This window comes from Piliocolobus tephrosceles, chromosome 5 (assembly GCF_002776525.5).
Source record: "Piliocolobus tephrosceles isolate RC106 chromosome 5, ASM277652v3, whole genome shotgun sequence".
NCBI lineage: Eukaryota > Metazoa > Chordata > Mammalia > Primates > Cercopithecidae > Piliocolobus > Piliocolobus tephrosceles.
The window spans coordinates 29,627,362-29,642,628 of record NC_045438.1 but is presented as its reverse complement, the minus strand read 5'-3'; the positions used below and the strand labels follow the sequence as shown (position 1 = coordinate 29,642,628).

At 40.2% G+C, this 15,267-nt stretch overlaps 1 protein-coding gene across 1 annotated transcript; it reads right to left on the bottom strand.

The window, feature by feature from the left end:
* Window positions 1–894: 894 nt before the first annotated feature.
* SMLR1 (small leucine rich protein 1) lies at window positions 895–10,668 on the bottom strand. The gene is made up of 2 exons (XM_023230630.1): window positions 10,428–10,668; window positions 895–3,181 (listed from the first exon to the last, which is right to left on the bottom strand). The coding sequence occupies exons 1-2, from the start codon at window positions 10,663–10,665 to the stop codon at window positions 3,096–3,098; spliced, it is 324 nt and encodes a 107-aa protein (XP_023086398.1). The 5' UTR covers window positions 10,666–10,668; the 3' UTR covers window positions 895–3,095.
* Between the last annotated feature and the right edge of the window lie 4,599 nt (window positions 10,669–15,267).

The following is a 15,267-nucleotide window of genomic DNA, read 5'->3' as shown; positions in this document are numbered from 1 at the left end:
GCCTCTTCTGACTGGCACACCAATTATAAAGTCAGAAAGCAAGAATCTTGTGAGCATGCTTTGAAAATTATAATAACTTTTTCATAAATAGAAATCAGAAAATTTATTTTCAAAACGTGCCTAATGTCATGAATTCTGAGAGTTATCAGAGTTCTGAATTTTGATGGTTATCAGAGTTGTGAACTCTGATTTCTGATATTCAGTCTTGCCAAAGAACTTGAGATTTCAACAAAAAGCTGTTCTTACTATCTAGGGGTATTTACCCTTCTGAATTTTCCAGTCGCTAAATTATGTCTGGAAAATTCTGGAGGCTGTTACCTGGCCAGATTATTTTTTTAAAAGGTTTGCAAATAATATTTCAGAAAACATAAAATGGGTACTTTCTTGCCCAAATTTCTGTTTTATCACTGAGGTTTAGGATGTGGAGCAGTCATGGACCTGCAGTTTCCCAACACCAAATTGCCAAATTACCAACATGATTATCAAGAGAGATGGAAAGATAATATTTACAGCTTTGAGTTCATTCTATTAAATTTTTAGCTGGTCACAGTGGCTCATGCCTATAATCCCAGCATTTTGGGAGGTAGAGGCAGGAGCATAGCTTGAGGCCAGGAATTCAAGAATAGCATGGTCAATCTACAGAGACCCTGTATCTACCAAAAAAAGAAAACCAAAAACAAATCCAAGTGAGGCTGTGCACTCCTGTCCTGTAGCCAGAGGCTGAGGTAGGAGAATCACTTGAGCCCCAAGATTTTCAGGTTTCAGTGAGCTATGATTGCACCACTTCACCCCAGCCTGAGTGAATAGAAAGACCCTGTCTCCAATATATTATATAATATATATATATATGTTTTTTGGTAAATTTATTGAAAAATGATGGCAATGTGACAGAAATTAAGGCACCTATTAAAGTGTTTTATTGAAGGTCTGCAGTTGGAGAAACATTATCCGTATTGGTGAACTGTCTCAGATACTATAGCATTTGAAATAAGATTAGAAACTGTTGTAGTGAGACCATTTAGGGTTGCGGGAGCATTTCTGGCCCCTGGTGAAAGGCCTTGGAGCATAGGTTGCAGCTGAATGTAGGATTATGTAGGGAGACTGCCGACTTGGTCTAGTTGGAGGCCAAGACAGCTTGTTTTGGCAGCAGGAATGCAAAGGACCAAAGCAGTTCAGGCCTGAATGAGATCTTAAACTGGACCTATGAGAATGAGAAGAGCAAAGGTGTGACTGTGTAGCTGCTTGGTAAAGCTGTGCTGGATAAAGGATTTGACAAATTTGTTAGCAGTGCCTTTAGGAAGATGATAAACCCTTGAGACTTGTTCCTTAATGGGAAAATGAACGTGTTTCTGCTCCTCTCTACATATAAAAACATTCATAAATCTAGTCAGTTTCATTGGAGATTCTCTACTTTCATTGGATGGCAGAAAAAGAAACGGGTCTTGCTCTGAAGTACTTGGTAGTGCTTGGTGCTAAAAACATGTCTGTATAGAGCTTATCTGTTATCACAATAGCTGAGATGGTGGACCAGCACCTGTCAGAGCCGGAATTGGGCTTCTAAAGTGCCCATTATTGGAGGAAGATGGAGCAACCTTGATAGCTGAGCCACGAATTTGGCTGGCAGCTGCCTGAGATAGGAAGATGATGTGTCCTTTCACACTTTCTGTTAAAGAAAGCATTTTTACATAAGCTGATTTCCACCAGGGGCTAAAAAGAGATCTCTCTCAAAACTGAAAGAATATTGTTATTCCTTCCATATGGCAAGAGCACTGTTATTCTGAATTAGTTCAGTCTGAAAACCCCAGCAGACGTTTTCATTGTAATCAAGGGCAGTAAAATGCAGAAATTATTTATTCTAGCAGTATTTATTCTAGCAGTAAGTTTTATATTATGCAAGAAGTGCAAATGGAGACTACTCACGGAATGGGTATCAACAATTTTAGGGTGGGGCTGAGGGGAAGAAGCAGTAAAAATCCAGCACTGGTGGTGTATTCTTGCTTTGGGTCATCCACACAACCTTTTGTATGACCGTAAGCCACCACTGAAACGGGGATTTCTTACAGGTGACCACACTGATTATGTTTTATAAAGTGGATCACTCAACCTGTTAGTGTCCTGCACAACGATTGGAATGTAACGAGTCTTACACTTAGAATGCATTGAACGTTTTTGATTTATGTTAACTGGAAGAATGTAGGGAGCACAACAGTAACCACAATCTAGTTTACCCCTAGAATTGAGTTTCTTTTCAATTACCTATGTTGTCTCTTTGGGGCTCCCACTGAAAGAGAAGAAGTGTAGTGAAATGTTGACTTCTCTGCATAGTTAGAAATAGCTCCCTGTATTTTGGTATTACAGGCAAAGACTTGTATTCTCCTCCTCAGGAATTATGTGAACATTCCGTTCTTTCCTTTTCCCATTACCAAATTGCCAACATTTCCACGTTGCATCATGCTGAAAGCTACATTTGTGGGTGAAACATACCTAGTGTGGGGACACTCCACTTGTTTTGTTCATGTTTGTGACAATAAGGATTTGTGAAAGCAATCAGGAAAAGGAGAGAAGCAAAGTCAGGTCCAAAAATGATACCTGAACAGTGTCATTTAAGAGTTGCTGAACTGCAAGAAGAGCAAGTGGAAATATTCTTGCATACAGAATCTACTGAGCTCTCTCCAAGGCTTTCTTCTTTTGCTATTCATTGGATCTCTACCGAAGTTTCTTCACCTCTAAAATCAGAATAATACGGGTTCCCATGGGATTATGTAGTAAGGTGCTACAGAATTTTATTTTTTAAATATGCCCTTTAGGGCAGACACAGTCACAATAAAAGTTAAAAAGTTACAATGTGTCCAGTGTATATACCCAGGAAATCTGTTCTTGGTACTTTTCAAGAGCTGCTGTTTTACTGAGTCTCTGAGAAGTCCTCTTGGATAATAGCTGCCACTTTTCAATAAAGTTCAGAACAAGTATCTTAGTATTCTTTCTATTTTGTTATGGTTCTAGTTTATCAACCTATTTTATTAGCTGAACTGTTGACCATTGCTTGCTGACCAGTAGAAACTCATTGTGCTTTAGTTATTGGAAAGTCTCCAATGTCACGTCCATTTCATTCTCCGGTACAGGGATGAGCCATCCTTGGGATTATGTTGGCGATCACAAGTCTGGGACAGTTCTTCATTAACTGAAAGGAAAAATATTAGTTAGTAATTTGGGGACATCTGAGTGCCACTGGTCATTTAGAGTTCATAAGGAGTATTGGCCAGCATATCTGACACTGGTGGCCTTGGCAAGTCACAGAAGTCCAGGTCTTCCAAGCAGGTCATATTATAGGATCTATCCTCACCTCCTCAGCCACAGCCAGTGGAAATGTAAAGGCTTCTTTCTAAAGAATGGCCGTGGTTAGAGCAGACAAATTACCACTGTAATGAGAATTGTTACATGCTAAGTATATTTAGATTTTGTTGATTAAGTTGAAACCCCCACAGCAAGTCACAGTGTCTGCCCCTGCTTATCCCTCCCAAAAATGTGTTTGGGCTCTAAGAGTCTTTAGACAGGTCAAATTAGTTTCTCCCTTTTACCTTTTGGTATATTTTACTGATGAGTCTATTTCAACTTTTTGCAACCTGCTCATTCCTTAACCCCTTAATATATAATTTCAGTTAAAGCTACTCTACTAAAATCTTAAAACTCAACCATGACATCGAATTACTGAATCTAGTGGCATTTTCCAATCCCTAGTTTTCTTCCTCAGTAGCATTTGACACAACCCCTCTCTCAGCCTGCCCCCATCATTCTCCTCCCTTTGGCTTTTACAGTGTGCCACCTCTGTGCTTTTATCTGCTCCTTGGCTTCAACTATTATGTCTCTGGTGATAACTAGATTTGATCTTTAGCCCTGAGATCCCTCTTGAGATTCTGACACATATTTGTTGGAATCTTCCTGACACATCAGAAGACACAGCTCTCTTCCTGAAACCAGTATACACAACTGATCCTGCTTTCACCCTCAAAAGTTTTGTTTTCAGAACTATAATTAATCAAGCCAGAGACCAGGAGCTTCTAATCTCATGGGAGATAACAAACATGTTTATAGACTTGAACCTGAAAATGTTCTCCTAGGCTCCCACATAAAGCCCGTGCAATTTATCCCTTGCTTGATACCTTGTATGCCATGTACCCCGGGACACATGCACTTTCCCTGACCAGGCCTCCACAAATGCTTATCATGTTAGGGAATGTACATATGCGTTGGAGAGTGACAAACCCCCAACGACATGGGCCTCAAGATTTAATAGCCAATACTTACTGAGTGCTTGTTCTGTCCCAGGCACTGTGTGAAGCTCTTTGCAATCTTTGTCATTCAATTCTTGTGATGACATGATGAGCTAGTCATCATTATTAAATTACTGATGAGCAAACTGGGGCAGAGAGATGTCATGATGAAGTAATTTGCCCAAGATCAGAGAAACTGATGAATTCAGGATTTGATCCCAGGCAGTCTGACTTCAGAGACCACACTTTCAGCTGCTGAGTCACACTGACTTTCCGTAGATTATCACTATTTCAAAGGTATTCCTTTGAGATGGCCCATGGCTTAGACTTTTAACTCACTGAAATATGAGTAATTTATTCCCTTTTATTCTTAATTACCAATGGCTAGCTGCACAATAGGGTTCTTTGAATGAGCGAGAGCTGACAATGGGTGACCTGAAGCATGAGATAGAAAAAAAGTAAACTCGTAAGAGTGGAGAGAGAACTGGAATGGAGAGGCCAAGAGGAAGCTCGTCAAGCTACAGTGAGTCATCCACCCAGTGAATAAAGTGTCTCTCTGCTAGGCACCAAGTGGAGAGTGAGAGAAGTGAAATAATGCCTCCCTCACCTAAAAGAGCTTGCAATTTGACTGTCATTTCATTTCGTTGGGTCTATTTAGGAGTGTGTGCAGAGAGATTCGATAGGCAGGTGGCCTTGAAAACACCCAAGGTCGTGGTTGTGGAAAGTCCTGCAAGCAATGCAGTGTGCCCTGTTGGATCACAGGTAAAGAAATGTGATCTGACTCAGGCAGATCTTTATGTGGAAGAATCACTATCATCAATAATTATTATGACCCCTGTTATATTAAGAGATTGATCAAATTCTTCAAAGATTTTGTAAAATTCTTGCCTTTTTAAAACTGTCACACAGTTGGTGGTAAGTTGTTTATCTGCCTGGACCAAAAGGATTCAACAGATAGAACCGCTACTGAGGACTTGGTACTCCAGAGGCGGTGTGTGGGTGAAGAGGGCTATCTCTGGAGCCAGCCAGGGTTCGAATCCTCTTTCCACCACTTTCTGGGTAGGTAACCTTGGGCAATGTACTTAATTATCCCAAAACTATTTTAATAATAGCTACTGTAATGCTATAATGACACAAACAGTGCCTTCTTAGAATTCTGAAGTCTGCAGGGATAATAATGACTAACAGTTGTTCGGAACAGGCACTGTTAAGAACCTTATATGTATGACCTCACTTAATCACCACACCAGTCCTCTAGTATGTCCTGCTGTTATTTCTATTTTACAGAGCAGGAGACTGAAGCTTCAAGAGATTGAGTAGAGTGAATATGAAGTTCAGTGAAAGATGCCTAACCAGCCTGTATATTATCAGTACTTTAGTTGTTTGTTTTAGGATGTACATTGCTGAAGACCAAGACCTGGTCAACTACCTGACTTTCTTTTGGGGTCCAACTCTGTGCAGAAACGTTTAGGCATTTCAGTAGACACATTTTAAATTTTTTTTAAATAATGACTATTTTTGGCCATGTTTGTCATTTTAGACAACAATTTGTTCCTGATCAGGGTGATGGTGTTTTGGGGGTGGGGTGGCCTGGAAGTAGAGGTTTGGGAATCTCAGGACTTGGGGAAATAAGATAATGAAAACTTCCAACCTAGAAGATGCAAAATGTCCATGACAATGGCTGATGCAGGGTTTGGCTGTGGAAAGTTCAAGACTCACACTTCCACCCCAAGAGCTACTCCTCAAGGAAACTGACACAGATTGAAGAGTGCGGGATGTTAGAGAATTTTCTTTCTTCCTTTGTGAGAAAATGGATGTTCTCTACATACTAATTAAATGTACATGCACCATTACCTCCTAAGCCTTGAAGTGTGGGGATTAATGTTGAGTGATTACAATACCTCCACATGCTTTCCATCTCGTCTTAAAATGGCTGTCTTGTCTGACAGACCCAGCTGTATGAGACAGGCAAGCTGGTTTTCTGTTTTAGAATGCAGGACTCTGGGGTTCTGCGAACGTGCCGGTTAATCTATCAATGTCCTTCTCTTTACAGGAACAAAATAGAAATGATTACACTTGCCATAACCCTGGTTGGAAGATTAACGACATGACATTTGACCATCTGTTTACAGTTTTTTAAGTGGATGCTGCGAAATGGAGATACAAACTGGTGATATTTTATTTCGAGTCCAGTCATCTCATTTGCCCTCAAACTGGAGAGAAGACAGTACTACTTACCCTTAGGAAAATGTTCCAGAAAGAACCATAATTTTTCAAAGCTACATATTCTTAGAGTTCAGGTGGTTTTTCTTGTTAGGAGAAAGGCATATTTGGAATTAAAACGACCAGATCAATATAAAAATGAAAACATCCATCGTCTATAGTTGACTGCTAACACTGGAAAATATAATCAAGAATTTCTCCAAAAAAAAAAAAAAAAAAAAATAGATGTACTGATTCCGTGTGGGAGAGGAAGGAAATACAACCAAAAGATGGTTTGAATATAAACTTCAGGAGAGAATATATAGTACAGCTTGCCCATCAGCTGCTACCCTGACCAGGAATCTGTCAAAGACACCATCCAGGGCCCCCACTTTCCTCACCCAGCTTGTGTTGGGCCCAGTCTCAACAGAACAAAAACTGCCATCAGGGAGGACTACTTTAGTCCACTCAGCTATGCTGTCCTTCTTACAGGAAAGGGGTCTGGATCCAGACCCCAAGAGAGAGTTCTTGGATCTTGCACAAGAAAAATTCAGGGTGAGTTTGTAAAGTGAAAGCAAGTTTATTAAGAAAGTAAAGGAATAAAAGAATGGCTAGTCCATAGGCAGAGCAGCCCCGAGGGCTTCTGGTTGCCCATTTTTATGGTTAGTTCTTGATTATGTGCTAAATACGGGGGGATTATTTATGCCACCCCTTTTTAGACCATGTACGGTAACTTCCTGTCGTTGCCAGGGCATTTGTAAACTGTCATGCTGGTGGGAGTGTAGCAGTAAGGATGACCAAAGGTCACTCTCGTCACCATCTTGGTTTCGGTGGGTAGGTTTTGGGTGGCTTCTTTCTGCAACCTGTTTTATCAGCAAGGTCTTTATGACCTGTATCTTGTGCTGACCTCCTATCTCATCCTGTGACTTAGAATGCCTCAGCTGTCTGGGAATGCAGCCCAGTGGGTCTCAGCCTCATTTTACGCAGCCCCTATTCAAGATGGAGTTGCTCGTGTATGAACGCCTTTGACATCCTCACTAAGCATCCTCCACATGGTTGGCAGCCACTAGTAATAGTGCTTCTAGTCATTAGTGTTCTTTCCAACAATAAATTTCAGATGGGACCCCATTGCATTAAGTAACTGATGCACAAATCTTTTGTTCTGCCATGATAAATAGCTCCTTCTGCCTCCTCAGTCACTCTTCCTGTAATTCCCACCTGCAGCCTGGAAGCGCCGGGCACATTTCAATTAGAGCAAGCCCAAGTAGGAGACAATGGGGAAAAACCACAGAAAATGGAGGCTCATTACCTGGCTGAGGGTGCCCCTTCACTGCAGAGGATCCTGCCTCTGGTGAAGTGCTCAGCTCTGACATTTGGGGAAAAGACTTAAGGGAAAAGTTCAGGTTATTATTGTAGCTCTTTGGTCAGACATTTAATGAGGCCAGAGTCAGAAACATACAGATTTGCAACACCTCCTCTAACTTCTGCTGATTTTGTCAGATGCCTTATGTGGTTTTCTAGAACTGGGATTATTTTCTCTTAGTCTAAAAAACCCATAGTAAAAATCCGTTACAGTATCTGGGACAATCCCTGGTATATGATAGACTGACAGATATTTGTTGAATAAATGAATGAGAATTATCACTATCCAGAATATGACATAAGTTTGGAGTAAGCTTTAAAGTTGGTGTAATGGTTCTACTCAGTGATCATGGACCCTCATCGTGAGAGGCTGACATGCTTGCTTTCCCTTGGATTAGATCCTATGCTACAAAAATAAAGGCTCTGAGATGGAAGGGACAGACTTACAGTTGTGGGCAAGTCTAGAAGTCAAGAAAAGTCAGTAGTACGTCAGAATTTGGAATGAAGAAGGGGGAAGGAAGTGTGAAGAAATGAGGTTATTGGGAGCCTCTGCTCCCTTCACTCAAATTCTTCAGAAGTAGTTTCAGTTGTATTGAGTTACAAACTTGTAGTAACTTTTGTCTGAGACTTGATCTCTAGATAACTTGCACAGTCAGGGATGTGCTGAAGATAGGAGGGCATCGCCATGCATCATCACAGAGATGTACACACATGGAACGGGCTGGCACTTGGACTGTGTTACCCCTGCATCAGCCCCTATGATGCCAGGCCATACCCTGCACGTTGACTTTTCGAGGGCATTCTAAAGGAATGTGATTGATACATTTATACCTCAGAATTATCTAAATAAAATACCATAGACCCATTTACATGTTACATATTACAAATGTTTTTCCAGGAATGAGTAAGACTATAAAATAGATTCACCCTCTTTTTGCAGAGTCTATCCCAAATACCAGATGTCCCACTGAATTAACTGGCCTGTAGTAGCTGGGAAGTAGAGGCCAATAAGGGATCTTGATATCCATGAGGCTATCTAGACCTGTACTTGCTGCAGTTTTTGAAATACTGAAAATTTCATCTAGCCAAGGAGGCAGTTGGAGATGAAACTTGGAAACTACAGGAAGTCTCCAAGTCCCCAGTGGTGACATCAGCATCGTTTTATTGTCCCTGGGACATTCAGTGTTAATGGGAGGCTGAGATGCAGTGAGTGTTACTGATGGGAATCTTTGCAACAACTCTGAAAAACTTTTCAGCTTGGAAGACACTGAAGGGAAGCCATGATTAGGATATTGGGAATTTCTTATTTTCTCTTCCTTTTTGGAGGCTGCTTCTGGGGTTCAGTGGTAATGAATGGCTGGGTGACAGAGCATCCAACAGACTGGTCTTAGAGCAATGGAGGATAAACTGACTTAACAAAGAAAAGAATTTATCACATGAATATTATAGAGTGAGGCAGAATATGGCTTGACCACTCAACAAAAGGGCTATTCATAAAAATGAGACATACAAAAAATGAAAGGCTAAGGGGATATTTGAGTAAGCTATGATGAAAAACTTGATTTCATGACATACTCTCTCTGTCTTCTAGGATTACTTTATGTTCTCAAGTTTATCTTAGGAATAAATATCCCTCATTGTACTTCTGTTAGTTAGGTTACATATTATAGCATTAGTGATTTAAGATTTTGAATATCTGTTTATATAATAACATACATGAAGGCATTTCTTGGACTTGCCAAGCTTTTGTGGAAGAGGAGGGGTTTTCAAATTTGTTTTAATATGACACTATCTGAATTAAGAAATATGACTGGTCTTTGTTGATTTTGCTAAAATAGTTGTTATCCTTGATGATATTAATCTCATGTGTACTTGGCACAGTATTAACACATAGTCTAACTAGTTACAGCCCAGTTTCATTAATTTTAATTATAGCAGAATAAACAGTGTCAATCCAAGACCCAAATGTCCATTCCAAATCACCTTAAGCTTCCTGAGTTTTTTGGGGTTTTTTGTTTTTTCTACCTTAAGACTGTAATCCCATGGAACGTTTACACCAAGGTCAAATATTTATCTATCAGGGCTTTACATTCACAAAGACTGTGACAGCAGAACGTTTGGAACATTCCCTGACCAGAAGTTCAGTGGATGAGAAAATCGTGTGTGTGTGCACACACATGGGCGCATACACATGCACGGACATGCACGCACATGGCCACATAAACATATCTGTCATGTAAAGAAGGCAGACCATGATCAATGTTTTCACGTATGTGACTCTATTGCCTTGAGAGAGAGAGAGACAAGCAGCCACATGTCAGAATTGCTGATTCACAGTATATCTGTGATGTGTGATGTGCTACAGGTGAGGCCCCCTACAGCAGGCCTTCACATCCCAGCACAAGATCCACACAGTGCAAAGGATCAAACTTGGCCAGATTGGTCAAGGAACTTGAGAGAACACTGATTGAGAGACCTACAAAAATAAATGTGTTTCTCCTGGCCAGAAAACACTGACGGTGCATCAGTATATTTCAAGGTGTGCGGTGGAAAAGGATGCCCAAGTCCTCCCTTGTGTGGCCTCACACTTACCCTCAATCAGTTTGATCCTGAAGTAAGCGATGAGGAGGAGCAGCAGCAAAGTCACAGGGAGGAAAACCCCAGAGAACAGGAACCAGCCAGGGAGCTCCCTCATGAAAGCTGACAGCACAGAGCCCATTGTCAACCACACAGACCCCACGGGGACCGTGGGAGTCACAGTCGGGACCAGGGCAACTTTCCTCTGAGGCTGCACTTGTTTTCTTCTGGGGCTCTGGCCTTTGCTCAGCATGTCTCAGTGGAACTTTGTGTGGACTTTGCTCTATTTAAATAGCCTGCTGAATTCTGATAGGATTGCTGGCAGGTTACTCTATAACTCAGCTACTAAGTGTAGAGGAATTGAAAGGTCCGTCTTCCAAGCGCCTTCAGAGATACGTATGTATCTGGCAGGGGTAGGGATGACCCTGGGAAGCTGAGTTTTTTTTCTGTGACAAGTTTATTTGGAATGAAAATTACCTGACCAAGCAAACCTCGTTGTTACATATATTCTTTCTATGTATTCTCAGACGTAGAAGTTTTCCCTGTATTTCCTAAATTTTAGAGTTAAAAATGTCTTAATAGTTATGTCACTGTACCTAAGTACTTATGTCTAGAAAAAAGTGAATTTTCCTTTATACATAGTTGATACAACTAATATCAAGGAAAGAGAAACGAGGGTTTTCCCACATGTAGAAATTCTTCTTCGTCTATCCTACTCAGAATATTTCTCTGAGAAGTGCATTGGTTTATTCATTTATTCAACAAACATTTGATTCTACTAGAACCCAAACTCTGAACTAGGCCACAGAGTGTCTTATGAGTTGAGGCTGGAAGAATGGGGTGGTGTCAGAGCTTATAGACTCTTCAGAGCTTATAGACTCTTCAATGTCCTGCTGTGTTCCATGCTATTTGAACGAAGGTGACCAGTTAAAGGTCTTGATCATGGAAATGCATGATCTGGCCTCAGCTCAGTGAGCACTTAGGTAGTACTTTAAAGAAGGGACTGAAGAGAAGAGATTAGAATAAGCTGTCTCATCATTGTAGTAAGATATAATGAGTTTGGGATTAGAGATGGCAGAGGGAGAGAGAAGGGGACAAGAAAGCTGCAGAAATGAAACCAACAGCCCTGAAACACAATTCAAAGATTACCACAAAGTAATCTTTGAACACTTACTATATGTCAGGCACGATATAAAACAGTTTATGTTTATAATCTTATTTAATCCTCACAGTAATCTTATGTGGAACAGACTCACTATAAAGATGGAGATGCAAAGCAAAGTGAAGGTAAATGACTTGCCCAAGAAAAAAATCTGGTAAGTGACAAAGTTAGGACTCAAATCCAGAGCCCATGCTCTCATCCACTGTGCACTGGTTAGCTGCAGAGACGGTGGTACTGCAAACCGAGACCTCAACATATGCTGGGCAGCAGGTGTGGGTGGGGAAAGATATGTCATTTTACAGTCTTAAATTAAGTTGGAAGTGGTGTAGAGGTGTTCGATCGGAGCCTGGTAGAAATATGGAGAGGCCAAGTCTTGCCATATAGATTTGGGATTTATTATTATATAGATAGTAGCTGAGGTGGAAGGATGGAGAGATGCCTCAGAAAGGAGTATGTATCGGAATAAAAGAAACCAACTACAGACCCTAAAGAATGCTCTCATTTAAGACATAGGAGGAAGTATAAGAACCAAGAAAAAAAAGCTGAGAAGAGAGGAGGCTCTGAGAGGTGGGAAAGAAGCCTAGAGGGAATAACGTTAGGAAAATGGTGGCAAAAGAAAGTTTCAAGAAAGGGAGGAGATAGGTAGTATCATCTACAGGATCCAAGGTAATCCTGATCCACACTGAAAGTTTTGAGAGCATAATTGTAAAGATTTTCTTTTTTTGTCTCTTTAAGTAGCTCATTTGGGGTATAATTGGCATACAATGAACTGCATATACCTAAAGTGTACAATTTGATATGTTTTGACATATGGATATGCCCACAAATTCATCGACACAATCAAACGGTGAACATACCCACCACCCCCAAAGTTTTCTTGTGTCCTTTCCTATCCCTGTCCTCCACCTCTCCCACTCCCTCAATTCTCAGGCAATCACTCATTTATTGTCTGTTACTGTACATCCGTTTGCACTTTCTAGAATTTTATATGAGTGGAGTCATGCAATATGTCTCTTTCTGCCTAGCTTCCTTCACTCATCATAATTATTTGAAATTCATTCATATTGTCGTATATGTCAATTTCATTGTTTTGTATTGCTGAATACCATTTCATTGTATAGATATCCATTTGTTTATTCATTCACCTGCTCATGGACATTTGGGTTGCTTCCCATTTTAGGCTACTACAAATAAAGCTGCCATGAACATTCCTGTACTAGTCTTTATACATATATGTGCTTCCATTTCTCTTAGAGAAATACCTAGTAGAAATGCTGAATCATATGGTAAATATATGTTGACATTTTAAGAAATTGTTGGACTGTTTTCCAAGGTAGTTATACCACTTCATAACTCCTCCAGCAGTGTATGAGAGTTCCAGTTCCTTCACATACTCAGCTTTTCTTGATATGGTGACTCTAATTTTAGCCATTCCAATGGTGGGAAGTGATATCTCATTGTGGTTTTAGTATGCATTTCCCTAATGATGTTGAGCATCTTTTCATGTGCTTATTTAATAATTGTGTATCATATTTGGTGAAATGCCTGTTGAACTATTTTACTGATTTTTTAAAAATTGTGTTGTTGTTGTTTTTAATTTTGAGAGTTCTTCATATATTCTAGATAGAAGTCATTATCTGACATATGACATGATTTGCAAATCTTTTCTCCCAGTCTGTGTCTTGTCTTTTCATTTACATAACAATGTCTTTCAAATATTGTAAGTTTTAAATTATGATGAAGTTTAAATTATGATGAACAATTTGTCAATTTGTTCTTTTATGGACTGTATTTTTCGTGTCTGAGAAATCTTTGCCCAACCCAAGATCACAGGGATCTATATTTTCTTCCGGAAGTTTTATAGTTTTAGGTTTTATGTTTAGGTCTATGGTCTATTGTGAGTTAACTTTTGTGAATGATGAGAGGTAGGGGTTAGAGTTCTTTTCTTTTTTTTGCAGGTGGGTATTTAATTGTTTCAGCACTATTTGTTGAAAAGATTACCCTTGCTTCACTGAATTGCCTTTGCACCTTTGTCAGAAATCAGAAGTCAATAATGTGTGGGTCTATTTCTGCACTCCCTGTTCTGCTCTACTGATCTAATTGTTAATTATTGCACAAATACCAGTCCGTTTTGATTACTGTAGCTTTATTATTTTTTACTTTTTTTATTAAATTTTTTCCATAGGTTATTGGGGAACAGGTGGTGTTTGGTTGCATAAGTTCTTTAGTGGTGATTTGTGAGATTTTGTTGCACCCACCACCTGAGCAGTATACACGGCACTCAGTTTGTGGTCTTTTATCCCTCACCCCCTTCCACCCTTTCCCCTTGAGTCCCCAAAGTCCATTGTGGCACTCTTATGCCTTTGCATCCGCATAGCTTAGCTCTCACTTATGAATGAGAACATACGATGTTCGGTTTTACATAATGAGTTGCTTCACTTAGAGTAGTAGTCTCCAATCTCATCTGGGTCACTGCGAATGCCATTGATTCATTCCTTTTTATGGCTGAGTAGTATTCCATTGTGTGTGTGTGTGTGTGTGTGTGTGTGTGTGTGTGTGTGTGTGTGTGTGTATCACAGTTTCATTATCCACTCCTTGATTCATGGGCATGTAGGTTGCTTCCCCATTTTTGCAATTGTGAATCGTGCTGCTATAAACATGCGTGTGCAAGTATCTTTTTTGTATAATGACTTCTTTTCCCCTGGATAGATACCCAACCCAGTAGTGGGATTGCTGGATCAAATGGTAGTTCTACTTTTAGTTCTTTAAGGAATCTCCACACTGTTTTCCATGGTGGCTTTACTAGTTTACATTCCCACCAGCAGTATAGAAGTGTTCCCTGATCACCGCATCCGTGCCAACGTCTCCTTTTTTTTTTTTTACTTTTTTTGATTATGGCCATTCTTGCAGGAGTAAGGTGGTATTGCATTGTGGTTTTGATTTGCATTTCCCTGATGACTAGTGATGTTGAGCATTTTTTCATATGTTTGTTGGCCATTTGTATATCTTCTTTTGAGAACTGTTCATTCATGTCCTTAGCCCACTTTTTGATGGGATTTTTTTTTTTCAAGATGGAGTTTCACTCTTGTTGCCCAGGCTGGAGTGCAATAGCGTGATCTTGGCTCACTGCAACCTCCACCTCCCGGGTTCAAGCGATTCTCCTGCCTCGGCCTCCCGAGTAGCTGGGATTACAGACGCCCATCACCATGCCCAGCTAATTTTTTGTACTTTTAGTAGATTGATGGGAGTTTCACCATGTTGGTCAGACTGGTCTTGAACTCCTGACCTCAGGCGATCTGCGTGATCTTGTCCTCCCGAGGATTGTTTGTTTTTTCTTGCTAGTTTGTTTGAGTTCATTGTAGATTCTGGATATTAGTTCTTTGTCAGATGTATAGATTGTGAAGATTTTCTCCCACACTGTGGGTTGTCTGTTTACTATACTGACTGTTCCTTTTGCTGTGCAAAAGCTCTTTAGTTTAACTGAATCTCAGCTATTTATCTTTGTTGGCCCTGATCCGGGGGCTGTGGACATACCCTTCCATAAGACAAGGTCCTTATCCTTATGGTGTTTACATTCCAGGGCAGTACACAGATAACAACCACTAGCAAGTAATAGTTATTGTGTGCACATTTTGTTCCAGGTACTAGTTGAAGTACTTTATGGGTTATAGCTCATTACATTATTATAATAGT